Source organism: Mastigoproctus giganteus, chromosome 6, assembly GCF_048544385.1.
Source record: "Mastigoproctus giganteus isolate SK-2022 chromosome 6, ASM4854438v1, whole genome shotgun sequence".
NCBI lineage: Eukaryota > Metazoa > Arthropoda > Arachnida > Uropygi > Thelyphonidae > Mastigoproctus > Mastigoproctus giganteus.
In genome coordinates this window covers 223,948,632-223,967,480 of record NC_143580.1, presented here as the reverse complement: position 1 = coordinate 223,967,480, position 18,849 = coordinate 223,948,632, and the positions used below count along the sequence as shown (strand labels likewise).

Sequence of the window (18,849 nt, the reverse complement as noted above, 5' to 3'; positions counted from 1 at the left end):
TGGTTGAGACACTGCAGATCGGAGTTGCTGTTCCAACAGATGCTCGAGGGATTGATCTCTGGGGAATTTGGAGGCCCAGGGTAATACTTGGAAGTCTTCCTTATGTTCCACGAACCAGTCTCGAACAATCCAGGCAGGGTGGCATGATGCATTATCCTGCTGAAAGACAGCACCGCCAGAGGGGAAGGCCGTTGCCATGAAAGGATGTACCTGGTCAGCAATGATGTTCAGGTAAGTGGTAGACATCAGAGTGTCCGGCATAGATGACTGGATCCAGGGTATCCCAGCAGAACATTGCCCAAAGCATGACACTGCCACCACCTGCTTGTTTTCGTCCCATGGTGCATCCAGGTGCCATCATTTCCCCAGGTAAACAACACACACGTATTCGGCTGTCCACGTGGTGCAACAGGAAACATGATTCATCGGACCACACTACCTTCTTCCAATCAGTCAAGGTCTAGTTTTGATGCTCACGTGCCCATTGTAGGCGATGTCACCGGTGAACTGTGGTTAGCGTGGGCACTCGGTGCGGCCACAGAGCCCCATTTTAAGCATGGCTCAATGTACTGTGGTGATGGAAGTAGTGTGACACACTACTTCCATCACCAGCATTCCAATTACCAGTGAGTTGCACCACAGTCGCCCTTCTGTTGCCACGTACCATTCAGGAGAGCCTTCACTCACCTCAAGCATCGATGAACTGTGGTCGTCCAACACCTCACTGGCAGTTCGTGGGTTAACCCTCCTCGGACCACTTTCGGTAGGTACTAACCACAGCTGACCATGAGCACTCCACCAGCCATGCCATTTCGGATATGCTCTGATCCAGTCATCTGGCCATTACAATTTGGCCCTTTTCAAACTTGCTAAGTCCACTGCCTTTCTCATCTGAAGAACAAGAGCAACATTGATTAACACTCAGTATCAGGTGTTTTTTATACAGTATTCCAACCTGCACATGCACTGCAGTTGCTTCGATTTGCATAACAACTCGCTGGTCATAATGTTTTGGCTCATCGGTGTATAAAAGTCTGGAACTGTGATTTGCTTTTATAACTAATAATGCTAAGTAAATTACAGTTCCCATCATTTATACAAGGGCAGAAAGGGTGGAAATAGTCCCAGTCCTCCTCGAATATCTCACTCTTAAAATGAATAATCTGTAAATAATCATTACATTCATACGTAACTGAAATTCACTTACAAAACTAATTATAAGTGAAATACCAAATATAATATCAAGAGAGTCCTCGATACCCAAAATTCTTCTAAACATCAAGTTAATAGCTATGTATCTTCTATGCCATTTAGATAAGTATGGGATAGTGTTCAGTGGCTGATGTAACCAACTGAATGAAGAAAAGCTCCAACGGCAAACCAAACATGGTTTGTTCCAGCAATATGCACAGTTTGCATGTAGGCTGCATAAAATAACATATTGTACATTGTAGGAGTGAATAAGAGTGTGCAAACTGGTGGTCGAATGAATTGTGAAATAACAAATGATTGACTGGCGTGTGGGTGCAACAGAATATAACATCATAGGTTTAAGTGACTGACTGACTGACATAATGAATTTGATCAAACAGTATTTAATAGAAAGCAATTTTCTGGTAGGGTTCCGGTAGTTAATAGTTAATTTTTTTGTAGGCTCTTTCCTTACTTTCACCAATTTCCCAATGTAGTTCATCATGAGACTCCACTTTCTCATTCTTTCTCTATGTTTTGATTATTGGCAGATGATGGCTTGCTTGCCAAAAACTTTCGTTCTGGTTACTGATTCCACTATCCGATTTTTAATTGTGACAATGTCCAGAATGTTGAAGTGCACTTTGGCTTTTTTGGGGTTTTAGTCTAATCATTTTTAATTCATTTCTTGTTAATATATGTATTATAAATTAGAGTAATATCACTGAAACAGTTCTATATGGTTTGCAAGGTTGGTGTGTCCCAAAAAAGGTTTATACTAACATTACAGATACAATTTATTAAAAGCACTCAAAACCGAATAATTACAAAAAATTGAGTTTTCTAATAATATAATTCTTATTACACAGTGTGGCAAATGGAAAACGACACTGATGCTAGAAAAAAATAATGATCCCATGTATGAGTAAACTAACCTTGATTTATTCAAAATAGCTTCCTCCAGCATCCACATACTACATGCAACAATCACAAAGTGACTGGTGGAAGGCTGTAACTGGTATACTGTTCAGTCAACATCGTGAAAATAACAGCCTTTTGGTGGTGCCTTGAGCTTCGGGAACAAACAGAAGTTGCATGGGGCTAAGTCTGGTGAATATGGTGGGTGTGACAGTACACAGACTTTTTTGCTTGCCAAAAACTCCTGAATAATGAGAGTCTTGTGCTTTGGTGCATTTTTGTGCAAGAGGAACCAACTGCTGTCTGCTCCATACTGAGGCTGCACATGACAGATTCTCTGCAACAAATGTTTAAAAATGTACAGACAGTAGCAGTAACACTTTGGCCATTAGGCACAAATTCTTTGTGAATCCCTTGCTATTGTAGCAAGTGATGAACATGGCTTTGATTTTTGACCTTTTCTGATGAACTTTTTTGGCTTTGGGAGAGTTTGCCACTCCAAACGTAGTTGCTTCGTTGCAGGGTCGTACTGAAAACACCACATCTCGTCAACTAACGATCGAATTCAGGAAGTTGGGTTTGCTTTCAGGAGGGTCAATGACTTCTCAGCAGTGTTCAACTTGTGCTTGTTGTTGACCGTCTGTTAACAAACGTGGAACAAACAATGCAAAAACCTTTATTTCTTCAAATTCTGGATTATTACTTGTTGAATGGTTTCCTTATTAATGCGCTGATCCTCTGAAATCATTTGGGGCATTGCACATCAGTCATTGGTAATGATTTCCTACTCCTTTCCAATCAACTCTGGCATTCAAACCATTTTTGCTGGTCCTGGATGCTCATCATCTTTCATCTTTGAGCGAGGTGATCTGATAGAGGTGTATAAAGCCTTGAATGGTTTAAGCATGCTCAATGCTGATGGGATTCTTCCTCTAGCTCAGAAAAATCACCTGAGAGGGCATAAAATCAAAGACAGATGTAGGATAGATGTGCGGAAATTTGCCTTTAGCCAGCAGGTGGTTGGTTGGTTGGTGGAACAGACTTCCTTCCCTTGTGGTGGAGGTTGATAGCCTAAATAAGTTTAAGGCTCAGCTGGACAGGTATTTTGAACGAACAGAGGGGTAAGTGGGTTTTTTTTTTTTTTTTTTTTTTTTGGGCTGATGCTGCATAAGCTTGCTTTCTTGCATCAAATACCGCTACTAATGCTAATGCTAGTAATTCTCTTCCATGGGCGAAACATTTATGCCACTCAAATGCACAATTCTCTCCATATACTTGCTTCATTATTTGAAATGTTTTTGTGGCACTTTTGTCCAGTTGAATACAAAACTTTGTTTGTTTCTTGTTCCATTGTCCTTCCACAACACAGACAAGGAAAAACATGCAGTTCAGCTCACAGTACATTCTGAAATGCCAGCAATTTCAGCTGACCTTGACTGTGGTGCTTGAGGAACAATCACTCTTTCATTTCATGTTTACTTCTAGTAGACGGGAGCACTTGTTTCATAACATAAGTCTAGTTTTCCAATTGCCACATTATGAATATACATAAAGAATTTTTAATACCATGACCATTCAAATTCAAACAATGATAGCAGCCGAACAATGAAACAAAAATTCTGTACAAAGCTTTGTATAAATGATATGACCAATATTTTATAATGGATAAAATGTTTTTCGGATCTGATATTGGTCGTAACAGTGCTTACAACACTATTATGACTAATAATAGTGTGAAACATAAGAATGGTCTTTAATTCTGGTCTATCTTGCTTTTATAACTTAAGTAACTTCATCAATAGACCAATCAATAACTATCAATATAAAATTACTTTAAAATTAACATTTTATCTCCATTTGTTTTCAGTATCACAGATCTGGTAAACAACAATAAATAAAACAAGAGCTGTAATAAGGTAAATACATTCTCATCCTTGGCAGTGCCACATTTGATACTCTATTTAATTTGATCATTGTATATGTATATACAATCAGTTTTTCATCTGAAGGTTACTTCTAAAATTGCAAATTGCTACATTTGTTTTCTCCCATTATAAAACATTGTCTTATGATTTACTTGAACATGATGGACAATTACATGCTACCTAGTATGTGGCAGTACTATGGAAATGGGCCTACCAGTAATCAGCATGGTAACAAAACATTTGTGGATAACACACTGAAAAGTTGGAATGGCCAGCTTAGAGCCTGGGCTTCAGTCCTAGTGAGTACCTGTGGGATAAACTGGAGCACCAGACTAGGCTGCAGCCAAAATGGCCTTGTTCCAGACCAGCTTTCTTTGCAGGAGGAATGAAGGCAAATTCCAGCCAAAAATGAAAAAAGTGGGATTTTCACAATGAAATAGGGAACAAAAATCTGAGGGCATAAATATAAACTACAGTGGTACCTTGGATTACGAGTAACTTGGTATGCGAGTGTTTTGCAAGACAAGCAAAAATTTTTAATAAATTTTAACTTGATAAACGAGCAGGGTCTTGCAGTACGAGTACAGTCAGTCCTCGTATAACATGTGTTTACACTACATGAATTCGATCATATACGATTTATAAATACGGGAACGATATCTTATATAACACGAACCGAATTCGCTTATGCAAGTTTTGCCTTTGTGTTTACACGAAATGGCAGTCGAACGTAGAATCACCCCAACCGAATACAAGCCGACAGGAATGAAGAGAAGATTTTGAAAATGTATTTATGGTTTTTTATATCAGTGAAGGGGAAACATATTTCACCATAATAACGTAAAAACCAACAATTCCAGCTAGTATAATCGCAAATGCAATTAGATCAAGTTTACTACCAGTTTATAACAGATTCCACTGGTGGGAGCACAACTGGAAATTGTTTTTATTGTTTTATTGGTAGTAACCCCTAGAAATGTGCTTTAGTGAAATGTGAGGTGTTAATAGTGCATCTCTGCCTTTACGGTGTTGTTTATTCAGTTGCTACACGCACGCAGCTTTGTTTATGTGTATCAAGCGGGTCTCCTCATTTTGTAATAGTGCGAGCGATGAATCTGATTTCCGTGAAATCCTCAAAAGGAGGCAAAAGCAAGTGTCATTGGAAAGATTCCTTGTTAAAGTCGCACAAAAAGAAAAAGTCAACAGATAGCAGTGATTCCATTAGAGAAAGTGAAAGTCGTCCTACCCAATAATTAATAAATTCGATTGCTTTATGTATATTAAATTTAAATATTAAAAATATAAAAAAGGTATGTATTTTGTATTAATCATTTTTACAGTATATGAATATTTTTGAGTTTTGGAACAAATCATCTGGGTTTCCATTATTTCTTATGGGGAAATTCGCTTTGATATACGAGTGCTTTGGATTACGAGCACGTTTCCGGAACGAATTATGCTCGCAAACCAAGGTACCACTGTATTTGATAAAACCAAAACACTGCACTTAAAGTTTACAACTGATCAGTGTGTGCTGTTGCACCACCAGAACAAACCACCTCCCTGGGCAGTTAAGATTGGATTGGTACATTCTGGTAGTTGAAAGAGTATGATTAGAGTAGTTACAAATTCTATAGTCAAAGTTTATTTATTTATTTTTTATTTAATTTTTTTTTTTGTTGTTGTTACAGCAAGCTTGGTTTCATTGCATCTTTTGGCCTTTTATCGTACTAAACAGAATTCATAAATATTAATGCAATTCTTTAATATTCTTTAATAAACTTTGTTTGTTTCAAAAAAAGAAAAATTCATCAGATATTAACCTTTCTTATTTAGGTGACTATCACTGGCACTTCTATGGAATGAAGAAAGCTTATCTGTAGGGGAGGTACATCTTTTGTGCGAAGCATCACCACTATCAGATCGAGTTCTTGTCACATGTCCAGTACTTTCTAATTTTTTTTAAATAAAAAACAATTAATAATGAGACCTTTTTAAATTGATTTAGTAATGAAGATATTTCATCTCACTGCACGCACACACACACACACACAATTTTGTGATTATTCCAGAATCACATATTTGTGAATGATTATGGAAGAATCACATATTCTAACAAGTTAGTGATATTCACTTTGTATAACTGATATTTATTCCATTATGAGAATAAATTAAAATTTTCAAATCTCTACTTGGCCTTTGTACCAGAATATACCATTAGAACCAAATAAAAATGTGCACAGCACAAAATCACCAAACCATGCTAAAATTATTATTTCATCACCAAAAGAAATAAAACATAAATATCTATCTTTGAATTTTTTGATACACAAAATTTATCTTGACGTATAAAAAATCTGCAATAAATTTTATTATTCTTAATAAACTGCTAGCTTTCAAAGAGACACAGAAGTAAACCACCAATAACCTGGTTCCCTCCCATCTCTAAAAGCCATTATAATGTGTATCTCTTCAATAACAATCAAGATGCAAAATACAAATCTTGATAGTATCAAATGAAACAATGGTTTACAAAATTCAGTTAGTAAAATTAATATAATAGAAATTTTATATTGAGAAATTAAAAAATCTGTTACATAATTAAAACATTTTTCATTCATGGTTTCCAATAATTTTTAGCTTTAAATTTTCTATAGTACTTATAACACACAGTTTAAGAAATTACTGGAAAGCCATTTTATGTTTTCAAGAGAAAAAAAATTACAAATCAACAGTATTGTTAAAATAAAGCAAAAAATATAGTAAATCATAAGAATGGGGCTAAAATAAATATAAAACTATTCCAAGACTAAATATATTTCTATTTATAATTTTGAATTTTTTGATTGGTGTGATTTTTTTTTTTATGTATGACTATTTTATTTTTCAGAAACAGATGCTGTTTCCCACAAAAACCACTTTATTCTTTTTTGCACTTAATTTTATTTTATAATAAATTCAATCACCTTCCTTATAAATAAATCATCTGTCTGATTTATTTTCTTTTTAAGCTTTTAAATTTAGATTTATTAAATTTAGATTATTAGTTTGACACTAATATAAAGTGGATTACTTTCTAGTGACAGTGAAAATGATAGATTTAAAAATTATTTTTTTTTAATTTTTGGCAGATACAAAAAAAGGTAGCTTCCTTGTATCATTCCACTATAATACTAATACTAAAACAAAAATGAAAATTGGTATCTGTTATAGGCCAAATGACTGATGAGTATAGTGAACTATACAGACAATCAGAGTGGACCAGCAAATTAGAATGTCTTATCATGGGGATTATAACTTTCCAGATATTGACTTGTGGGTTTGGCACCTCATTAGCAAACATTTCTTGATTTGCAGGATGACTGCTTTCAACACAAAGATGTTGAAGAGGCAACAAAAGAAAGCAATATTCTTGATCTAGTTATCATTAGCGATTCATCATGTATAAAGAATCACGTAAGGAAACCTTTAGGTGAGAGATCATAGTGCATTATTGTGAGATTTATTCAAAAAAATAAATACTGTCAAGGATAAAGAAAAGGATTCCCCCCCCCCGCAAAGGTGATTATAACAGGCTCGGACATTTTTTTCTTTTAAGCGGAACCAACTGATGTTTAAAAATGTAAATGCCAAATGGGAAGTGTTGAGATAAGCAATAATAGAAGCCACTAAGTGTTTTATATAACCTAAAAGATACCAATCAAGGTTCGGACTAAAATGGATATCAGATGAACTGATGAGATTAGCGGCAAAGCAGAAAAATGCATGGATTATAAATTGTCAGGGAATACAGTCTTACAAAACATACAAACTAGTGTGTAATCAAATTACTCAGGGGATTCTCAGGGGATTTTCAAAGCTATTCTTTGACACATTGTTAAAATAATTCGTTAATCTTGATCCTGTCATTAAATAACAATAGGTGCTTCAGTAACTAGGGATTTCCTAATCCCTTGCCAGCCTGCATTCCAACCCTGATGTCCAGAGTATGGGAACAAAGGTCACCACAGCCTTCCACTACACAAGCATCCTGGATCCAGGATAAAATCTGGCACCAGCAGCATGGTCTGACAATTGGTATAGGTAAGATCCTGAACCAGCCTGCACATGAATTCGGATATTCAGTGTATGGGAGCAAAGGCTCACCCCTGGCTTATACTTTACAAGAACCCCGGATCCAGGATAAAAACATGACACTATCCTATTGATTAACTGAGTTAATCCCTCTGCTATAAATTAACTGCTGGCAGCCTGTGTGTGCATAAAGTTTCTGCTAGCAACAGCAAGAGGAGGCTGTCGGCAGGTATGAATTTAATCTCTTTGTATTATCTTAGATTTCCTGTTTTCTACTGTAACAGTAATTCAAAACTTAATACTTTAGAATCATAATTTGCAAATTGTAATATTGGTAATTGCAATTGCATTATTGGTAATTGTAACTTTAATATCCTAAAATATTCAAATTTGTAGCCTTTCTGTTCTCCCCACAGCATGATCTGATGATGGGTATTGGTAAGATACCCGAAATGTCACCTTATTAAAGTATATTACAATTAATAATATAGTTTTATCTTATACTATAAAACTCAGTTTTATATCATAATAATAATAATAATAATTAGGAAAATAGCCTAATAAACTATATTATTAATTTCACGTGATATAATAATGATATGAATATAATAATAACCTTTATGTTAAAATATTTCATAAAATATTAAGACAAGTCAGTGCTTGCTTACTTCAATATACACAAGTATATTTTTTTATTCCAGTGAGCCCATAAAAGTCATGTCGAAGTTGATGTCAAAAAAAAAAAAAAAAAAAAAGTTGATGCTGAGTGTCGTGTTTTTAATGAGTGGTGGCCAATTAATTTCTTTTTGCACTGCTCAATGATACTTGTACATGTCTTATTTGAAATGAAGTCTTGTTGGTGTTCAAGGAATATAATGTGAAATGTCACTACACCACAAAACATGCCTTAAATTAAGATAAATTTCAAGGAGCTTTGCAACAGAACAAACTCCAAGAATTAACCCAAACTTTTCTAAGTCAACAACAGAAGATTAGAACTTTTACTCATCAAAATTTATCTGCAGTTAGAGCTAGTTTTCGAGCCTCCCAAATCATTGCTGAAGAAGGAAGGGCCTTTACAGATTCTGAATTTGTAAAAAGAATGTTTGCCAATTGCAGTAGTACTGAGATAGTAAAGAATTTGGCATCTGTAAGTTTATCTTCATCAACTGTAACAAGAAGAATTGAAGATTTAGGAGCCAATGTTCAAAATCAACTCAGAAAAAGTTTGTGAATTCACACATTTTTCAAAAGCAACTGATGAGAGTGAAGATGCAAGCCATACAGTTCAATTACTAATTTATATCTGAGGCATAATTAAATCAAAATTTTGCAGTAACTGAAGAGTTAGTTGCATTAAAAAACTTGACAGATTCAACAACAGGTGAAAATATATTTTTGAGTTTGTCAAAAGCAATTGACAGCCTCAAATTGAATTGCGATTTGCTATCGGCGATTACAACAGAAGGGTCTAAACATATGGTCAGTACTAAAATTGGGTTCATGGGTCAGCTTCATAAATATCTTGAGAGTAAAAATATTAAAAAACCAATGCAATTTCATTGTATAATTCACCAGCAGTCTTTTTGCGGGAAAATTGTTGGACATAGATTCAGTCATGTCAACTGTAATATCAACAGTAAATTTTATTCACAAGACTGGTCTGAATCATTGGCAATTCAAAAATTTTCTTGAAACTATTGAAGCCGAATACAGTGATTTGTTGTACCACACTGAAGCACAACGGTTGAGACGCGGCAACATGTTGAAGCAATATTTTGAACTTAAGATCAAAATAGATCTACTTATGAATGAAAAATTGAAACCTGTTCCGGAACTGTCAGATCTCAAATGGTTGTGGAACCTTGCCTTTTAAAAGATATATGTGAACACCTCAATTTTCTTAATATGAAACTACAAGGACAATACAAACTTGTCAATGAATTGTATTATAATGTCAAAGCATTTGAAACAAAACTGGAGTTATTTAAAAGTCAACTATTTCAGAATAATTTTTCCCATTTTCCATGTCGCAATAATTTATTTAAAAATATACCTAGTTGTAATTTTTCCTGAAAATTTTGTTCAAAATGTTAGTTTATTGCAGCAAAATTTTGCGGCTAGATTTTCTGATTTTAAAAATAATTCAAAGGTGTTTGAACTTTTTCAAAGTCCATTTGACATACTTGTCAATGATGTTGATGAGAATTTACAATTAGAGTTGGTAGATCTCCAATATAATGATGCACTGAAGACAATATTTAAAAAATTATGCACTAAATACAATACTTAAAAATGAAAATCCAATTCAATTTTATTCAACATTATCTGAGACACATTATTCAAAAATTAAAAACTTTGCAAGAAAGGTTAGATCAATTTTTGGAAGTACATATATTATGTGAGCAGACCTTTTCAAAAATGAAATTTGTAAAATCAAAAATACGATCACGTCTGACCTGCATTTACATGACTTTTTAAAAATTGGAACTAGTACTTTAAAACCTGATATTACGAAACTTAGTCACACTCTACAACCACATTCATCGCATTCATTATAATTTTGTTGTATTGCTAACTGTATTTTTGTGATTAGTACAATAAATAAGTAATAATTAATTTTGTTGAATTATTAACTATTTTTGTGATTAGTACAATAAATAAATAATAATTAATTTGATATAAACAAACTGGTATTTTTTATATTACATATCCATCGATTTATTTTTGAATCTGTAGATACAGGTAGGTATAAAATTTGTTTCTGTTCATAACTTTAATGTTATGCAGTGAATGTAGTTTTTAGTAATTAGGAATTTTCTCCGGCCAGCAAAATATTACAAAAATTCATATGTGGCCCACTTCTCTAAAAGTTTGGGGATCCCTGCATAAGATGATCACAGCAAAGGGAAATCATGCTTCACCAATACGATCAGATACTTTAAGGTTGTTCCTGAGGAACAGGACGCAAAGAATAATTTTTATATCATATAGTTAGATTTCAGTAAAGTCTTTGATACTGACAGCATGTACAATTGTTATATAAATTGGAGCATGGTAGTATTAGGACCTATGGATAAAGAGATGGTTAAATGGTAGGAGACAAAGAGTGATTATAAATGGCCACTGCTTTTTATGGACTAATGCGATGAGTGGAGTTCCACTAGGGTCGGTTTTGTCCCCTTTATTGTTTTTAATATTTATTAATGAATTTCTACGTATTCTGAGTGACATAAAAGTGTACTAATGATACAAAGGTGGGTGTAGTTAATGACAGTAATTAATAAGGGTATGCTATTGTCAAGAGGATCCAGAAAAACTAAACAGAAGGGCTGAAAAAGGGCAATTAAAGTTTAACAGTGACAAATGTAAGGTACTGCTTCAAAAATGATACAGAGATTGGCAGGATAGTTAATACAGTAATCTAGATATGCTAATGTAAAAAGATCTAGAAAAATTAGGCAGATTGAAGTGTTTAACATTGAAAAATCCAATATGGGTAGCAGTAATCCCTGATCAATGTACCAACTGTGTGGTACTATACTTGGGGTAGCAGAAAAATAAAAAGATCTGGGGATAATTTTGCAATCAGATATGAAGTTCTCTAAGCAGTGCAGAGAGGCTGCTAAGCCAGCTCACAAGGTTTTGTCAATGATATGGATTTTGCTAGTATGGATAAGAAGATGATTAGGCTGCATTTTGAGTACTGCATACAGGTGTGGAGTACTAATTTTTGGAAGGATGTGGATCTGCTGGAAAGGGTGCAGAGAAGGGCATCGAGAATGAGGGAAACAAAAAGGCTGCTCTTACCAAGAAAGGCTTCAGTACTGCAAACTGCAGTGCCTGAAGACTATGCATTGGCAAGGTGATCTGATTAAGCTGTTTAAGGCTTTTGAATGCGTTGAGCAAGCTAAATGCTGATGGCATTCTTCCTCTTGATCAGAAAATACACAGGGGGATATAAATTAAAACTTGAGGAAGGATAGACGGGCAGGACGTTGGATTTCAGCCAGTAGATAGTTGATTATTGGAACTCTGCCAAACCGTCACCTAAGAGAGTTCAAGTACAGCATATGCAAAGGGCATTGTTGAGGCCATGTTATGTCAAGGAGCTGGGTATATTCTTGCTGCATGTGTGTGTGTCCAAAAATTTCATTACAACAGATATGTTCAATCCCCTCTTACTACTGAAAATATCACGAATGGTGAAACTAATAGAGCAAAATTAACTGTGAAAAGATCTAAACCTCAAAAAAACTTCCTCATTAATTTCACAAATATATGTGTTCTCAGTTCTAATCTCAATGATGTCCATTTCTACCTGAAATCTGCCAAGCACCATTTATTTTTATTGACAATATCCTAATTATCAGCTGCCTCAACCACTGCTCATCTCAGTTGCCCTAATTATTCACTGTATGATTTCTTTTGCTTCAAATGTTAAACTTGTGCATATGTCTACTATATTCCCTGTAAGAGGAATTCCACTTAGTAATTTGGAATCTCATTGTTTTGATCATCTCCTGGCTTAAACTCTCTACCCCATTCTGTCAAATTCATCTCCTGCCTCTATCATTCTCCTAACTCCATTAATCACTTGGAACTCTGACTTTCTATCTTTGAAAGTCATCTCTCTGCAGATCAACTTTAATAAGAGGTATTTTCCTTGGTGATTTAATGTTTGTAAACTCCAATTGGCTTCCATAGTCTGACCACATGGAACAAGATGGTCGAGATGCTGAGGCTTTTGCAATTATTAATGACCTCACACAGATTATTCATTTACATACCAGGATACCCAACACACTTGATCTTCTCACAAATGACCCTCCAAAGTACATGGTCAATACGAGTGGTCCTCTAGGCACCTTAGATCACAACCTTTCTAGATTAGATATTAGATCATATTGCTAGGTGATGAGTTAGCATTACCAAAGGCACATGATGCAAGAAAGCAAGCTTATACAGCATCAGCCAAAAAAAAAAAATAATAAATAAAATAAACCCCTTATTTCACTCATCCACTCGCTCCAAATGGTTGTCAAGTTCAGCCTTGAATCTATTTAAGCTATCAACTTCTATAACAACAGATGGAAGTTGGTTCCAGCAATCAACCACCCGCTGGCTAAAGGCAAACTTCCGCACATCTATCCTACAACCGTCTTTCCTCAATTTGAATTTATGCCCTCTCAGGCATAAATTCAAGGATTATGTCATGATTATTCTCAGGATATCTCTGATTATTCTGAGCAAGAGGAAGAATCCCTTCAGCATTGAGCATGCTCAAACCATTCAAGGCTTTATACACCTCATTCAGAGAACCACCTCGCAGGTGCCTAGTCTCCAGACACTGGAATTTGCAAAACTTAAGCCTTTCTTCGTAAGAGCAACCCTTTGTTCCATTCACTAATCTTGTTGCCCTTCTCTGTACTCTTTCCAACAGCTCTACATCCTTCTTAAAATGAGGCCTCCAGACCTGTACTCAAGGTGTGGCCTAACCATTGCCTCTTACAAGGGGATACTCACCTCCTTATCCCTGGTAGAAAAATTCCTGTATATATCATTGACAAGACACCATGAACTACTCTTACAGACCGTCTGCACTGCACTGCACAGAAAACTTCATATCTGCCTGCACAATTATCCCCAGATCCTTTTCATTCTCTACCACTGTCAGTGTGGTACCACAGAGTTGATACGTTACTCTGGGATTACTGCTTCCCATATGTAGTACTTTACATTTGTCAATGTTAAACTTCATTTACCACCTCTGAGCATATCTGCTCAACTTTTCTAGATCCTGTTGCAGCAGTGTACTGTCATTAGTGTCATTAACAACCCTGCCAATCTTCGTATAGTCTGCATACTTGGACATTAAGCATCATCAATATCATTTAAAATACAGAAAACAACAATGAACCCAACACTGAACCCTGAGGGACTCCACTAATAACATTAGTCCACGAAGAGCAGTGTCCATTGATTACCACTCTCAGTCTTCTCCCACTCAACCATCGCTTTATCCATAGCAGCAATTTGCTTCCAATGCCACACTGCTCCAATTTGTGCAGCAGTCTTCCATGTGCAACAATATCAAAGGCTTTTCTAAGATTCAAATATATGATATCAAAATTATTCTTTGCATCCAGTTCCTTTGTGACTACATCATAGTATCCAATCAAATTAGTCAGACAAGACTTCCCCTTAACAAACCCATGATGTGTCCGAGCTATAACTGAAGCCTAGATGTCTAGATGATTGCAGCATTACAAGATCATCTAGTTGTCTAGATGATCTTGCAATGCTTCTTTAACCAGTGCCTCCATTAATTTCCATGGAACAGAAGTTAAACTAACAGGTCTGTAATTACCTGTGTCTCCCTTTGATCCTCCTTTGTGGATTGGGGTCACATCTTTTGCACATTTCCAGTCCATGGGTACCTTCCCTGAGTCCAGTGAAGCTCTCATAATTATGGCTAAGGGTTTCCTTACTTCCTTTGCTGCCTCCTTTAATATGACTGGATAGATTCCATCCACCCCAAGTGCCTTTCTTGTGTTTATCTTCAACAATTTCTCCTCCGCTTTACTCTGTTATTACAAGATTATCTAGCTTACTGCCAGAGTTGAATACACCTGTGGCATTCCCCTCCCTGAATAACTCCTCATGTGTGAATGTCAATGCAAAATATTCATTTAGTTTGTTAGCTACCTGAGCAGGATCATCAACAGTTGAACCATCGATATCAAGTGGACCAATCTCATTCATCCCCTTCCTTCTAGAGTTTACATAAGTAAAGAATTCTTTGCTGTTTTTCTTTGCATCCTTTGCCAAAGATTTCTCATAATCTGCTTTCGCCTGACTAACATCCTTTGTAACAGACCAGCTTATATCTATCATAGACTTCTGTGTCACATGTTAATTTATATGTATCCCATGCATTTTTCTTCTCTGTCACATGTCTAATTAGGGGGTCCAAAAAATTCACCGCCAGCAATTTACCGCCGTGTCAGTTTATTGCGTTTTACCGTCTAGAAGCAATGAGATGTATTTGGTCAAATCATAAAAAGTTATTTTTTATTTAAGTTTCGGCCTTAAGCTATGATTAGCATATTTTTGGAATTCTATGAACTGTGAGGGAATAGTACGGAAATAAAAAAAAAAAAAAAACACACTTGTATGGAATTATGTAATTTAGTAGGTAGATTATGCATTTTAATAGGTACATGTATCACAAAAATAGTCAAAAAATCTGTTATTTGAACAATATAACAATTGGTTAATTTTAAACTAAACTAATTATAACATTAGGTATGTCATAGTACACTGCAAAAATTCAAAATTAATGTTTATGCAATCTTCAGAATCAGTCATGTTGGGATAATTAATTACTAAGAAACTGTAATATTTACAACACAGTATGTAAATTATTAATAAGAAATATTATGCGCTTTACCTCTTAGATAATCAACAATATCACCCTGTTCATCATATGCACTAACAAGCCTTTTAATTCGTTCATCACAATCGCGATACTTCTTTTTTTTGTTGCCCAGATCACTTCCACTTAAATATCGTTAAATGCGCATTTCTTTAATACTTTGTTCTTTTTTAATGCAATCGATAAATTTCCAATTGTTGGGATGATAAGCAGCGACTTGTTCCTCAAGTTAAAAAGAATATTAAGTAGGTACCTACCTAATTCCAATTTTGGAAAATAACAGGCAATTAAATTAAAGCACCTGGAATGGTATGTATTTCTAGGAAATGTATACCTAGCATATAACTTTCATTTTTAATTGCACTTAATTCTTAAATAACAGCTATAGAAAAGCCTTATTTTCAATTTAAAATGACATATAAATTTATATAAATTATATGTATTGCCTGGCGATAAAATATGCTAGCCATCATTTTTAGGATATAAATTGTTTATAAACTTAAATTTTCTTACACTTTCAGAGATAAACTTTCCTGGACTAAGTCTAGGAGAGTTTATTGCCCGCAATTCACCGCCAGCAATTAATCGCTAGCAGTTTACTGCCGCAATTTATCGCATAAACAATTTATAGCCTACAAATGATGGCTAGCATATTTTATCGCCAGGCAATACATATAATTTATATAAATTTATTGGTTATTTTAAATTGAAAATAAGGCTTTTCTATAGCTGTTATTTAAGAATTAAGTGCAATTAAAAATGAAAGTTATATGCTAGGTATACATTTCCTAGAAATACATACCATTCCAGGTGCTTTAATTTAATTGCCTGTTATTTTCGAAAAATTGCAATTAGGTAGGTACCTACTTAATTCCTTTAACTTAAGTAGCATGTTTTTAACTTGAGGAACAAGTTGCTGCTTATCATCCCAACATTTGGAAATTTATCGATTGCATTAAAAAAGAACAAAGTATTAACAAAATGCGCATTGAAAATATTTAAGTGGAAGTGATCCGGGCAACAAAAAAAAGAAGTATCGCGATTGTGATGAACGAATTAAAAGGCTTGTTAGTGCATATGATGAACAGGGTGATATTGTTGATTATCTAAGAGGTGTAGTGCATAATATTTCTTATTAATAATTTACATACTGTGTTGTAAATATTACAGTTTCTTAGTAATTAATTATCCCAACGTGACTGATTCTGAAGATTGCATAAACATTCATTTTGAATTTTTGCAGTGTACTATGACATACCTAATGTTATAATTAGTTTAGTTTAAAATTAACCAATTGTTATATTGTTCAAATAACGGATTTTTTGACTATTTTTGTGATACATGTAACTATTAAAATACATAATCTACCTATTAAATTACATATTTCCATACAAGTGTTTTTTTTTTTTTTTTTTTTTATTTCCGTACTATTCCCTCACAGTTCATAGAATTCCAAAAATATGCTAATCTTAGCTTAAGGCAGAAACTTAAATAAAAAATAAATTTTTATGATTTGACCAAACACATCTCATTGCTTCTAGACAGTAAAATGCAATAAACTGATGCGGCGGTAAATTGTTTATGCGATAAACTGATGCGGCGATAAATTGCTGGAGATCAATTTTCCTAGACTCGTCTAATTAGTTCATCTGACATCCTTTTAGGCCCAAATCTTGAACGATATTTCTTTGTTGGTATGAAAAGCCTAGTAGCTTTCAAGATTAATTCTTTGAATGCTTCCCATTTTGAATTTGCTGATGGTAACATCATCAGCTGGTTCCACCGTATAGAATTTAAATACTGTCTCAGACTACCATAGTCACCTTTACGAAAGCAAAATCCCTTTCCTTTACCCTTGATGGTAGTTACCTCTGAGTAAATTCCACTTCAGCACACTGTGATCACTTCCACCTAGTGGTTCCTTTATCTGCAGATTCTTCATGCATGAAGAATCGCTACTGATAATCAGATCAAGAGTATTACTCCCTCTAGTTGCCTCCCAAATATGCTGCTGTAGAAAACATTCATCCAATAAATCCACAAAGGCCTTGCTAGTGTGTGAGTGACCAACCCACAAATTCCAGTCAATATCTGGGAAATTAAAATCCCCCATTATAATAGACATTCTAATAGAAATAAGTTTGTTCTATTTATCTGCACAATTGCTCATTACACTCATCAGATTCATTAGGCCTATATCACACCTACTCTCATTTTTCCTTTCCCAGTGCTTATGTCACAACAAACAGACTCAACATTGCATTGTCCACCAACATTAATTGGATGCACTTCCTTAGATTTTATTTAAAATAATTAAATGCACAAGGCATAATACATTAAGAGTTTAATATCTATATAATATCGGTGTGTAGATACACCATAGACAACTCTTAAAAAACTTCAAAGTAGTCGTTGTGGGCATCATTTGCTCTTTCTCATATTGTGCTCTGCCTTCACGACGAGTTGCCATGATATTGCACTACCTCAAATAAGTAACGCTTCACTAATAGAGAAGACTATTGTTACTTATTCTATACAATATACACCTTTTGGCATCTCTCATATTGTGTGATTATCTTCACAACTGGGTCGTTATGTCTGCAATACTAGGATACCTGCCCACCCACTGATGATAGGCCAATAGCCTTGAAACATGTCTGGGTGGTGGTACTCACTAAGAATAAGTAACAATAGTCTTCTCTATTAGTGAAGCGTTACTTATTTGAGATAGTGCAATATCATGGCAACTTGTCGTGAAGGCAGAGCACAATATGAGAAAGAGCAAATGATGCCCACAACAACTACTTTTGTAGTTTTTTTAAGAGTTGTCTATGGTGTATCTACACACCGATATTATACAGATATTAAACTCTTAATGTATTATGCCTTGTGCATTTAATTATTTTAAATACTGTCTTTATACACCTTTTGGCATCTCTCATATTTGTGCGATTAACTTCACAACTGGGTCGTCATGTCTGCAATACTAGGGTACCTGCCCACCCACTGATGATAGGCCAATAGCCTCGAAACATGTCTGGGTGGTGGTACTCACTGAGAATAAGTAACAATAGTCTTCTCTATTAGTGAAGCGTTACTTATTTGAGGTAGTGTTCTAGTCTTCACTAATAGAGTCTTCTCTATTAGTGAAGCATTACTTATTTGAGGTAGTGCAATATCATGGCAACTCGTCATGAAGGCAGAGCACAATATGAGAAAGAGCAAATGATACCCACAACAACTACTTTGTAGTTTTTTAAGAGTTGTCTATGGTATCTACACACCGATATTACTTAGATTTTA

General features: G+C 34.9%; 1 protein-coding gene across 5 annotated transcripts in view; it reads right to left on the bottom strand.

Annotated features, from left to right (window-relative positions):
* The window catches only part of LOC150085023 (ral GTPase-activating protein subunit alpha-1), a 529,619-nt gene that overhangs the window by 304,947 nt on the left and 205,823 nt on the right, over positions 1 to 18,849 (bottom strand). For all 5 annotated transcript variants that reach the window (XM_090376739.1, XM_090376741.1, XM_090376740.1 and 2 more), the window contains one exon: positions 5,858 to 5,986. In XM_090376739.1, coding sequence (XP_090232865.1) covers positions 5,858 to 5,986 — 129 coding nt within the window. The remainder of the gene's footprint in view (positions 1 to 5,857; positions 5,987 to 18,849) is intronic.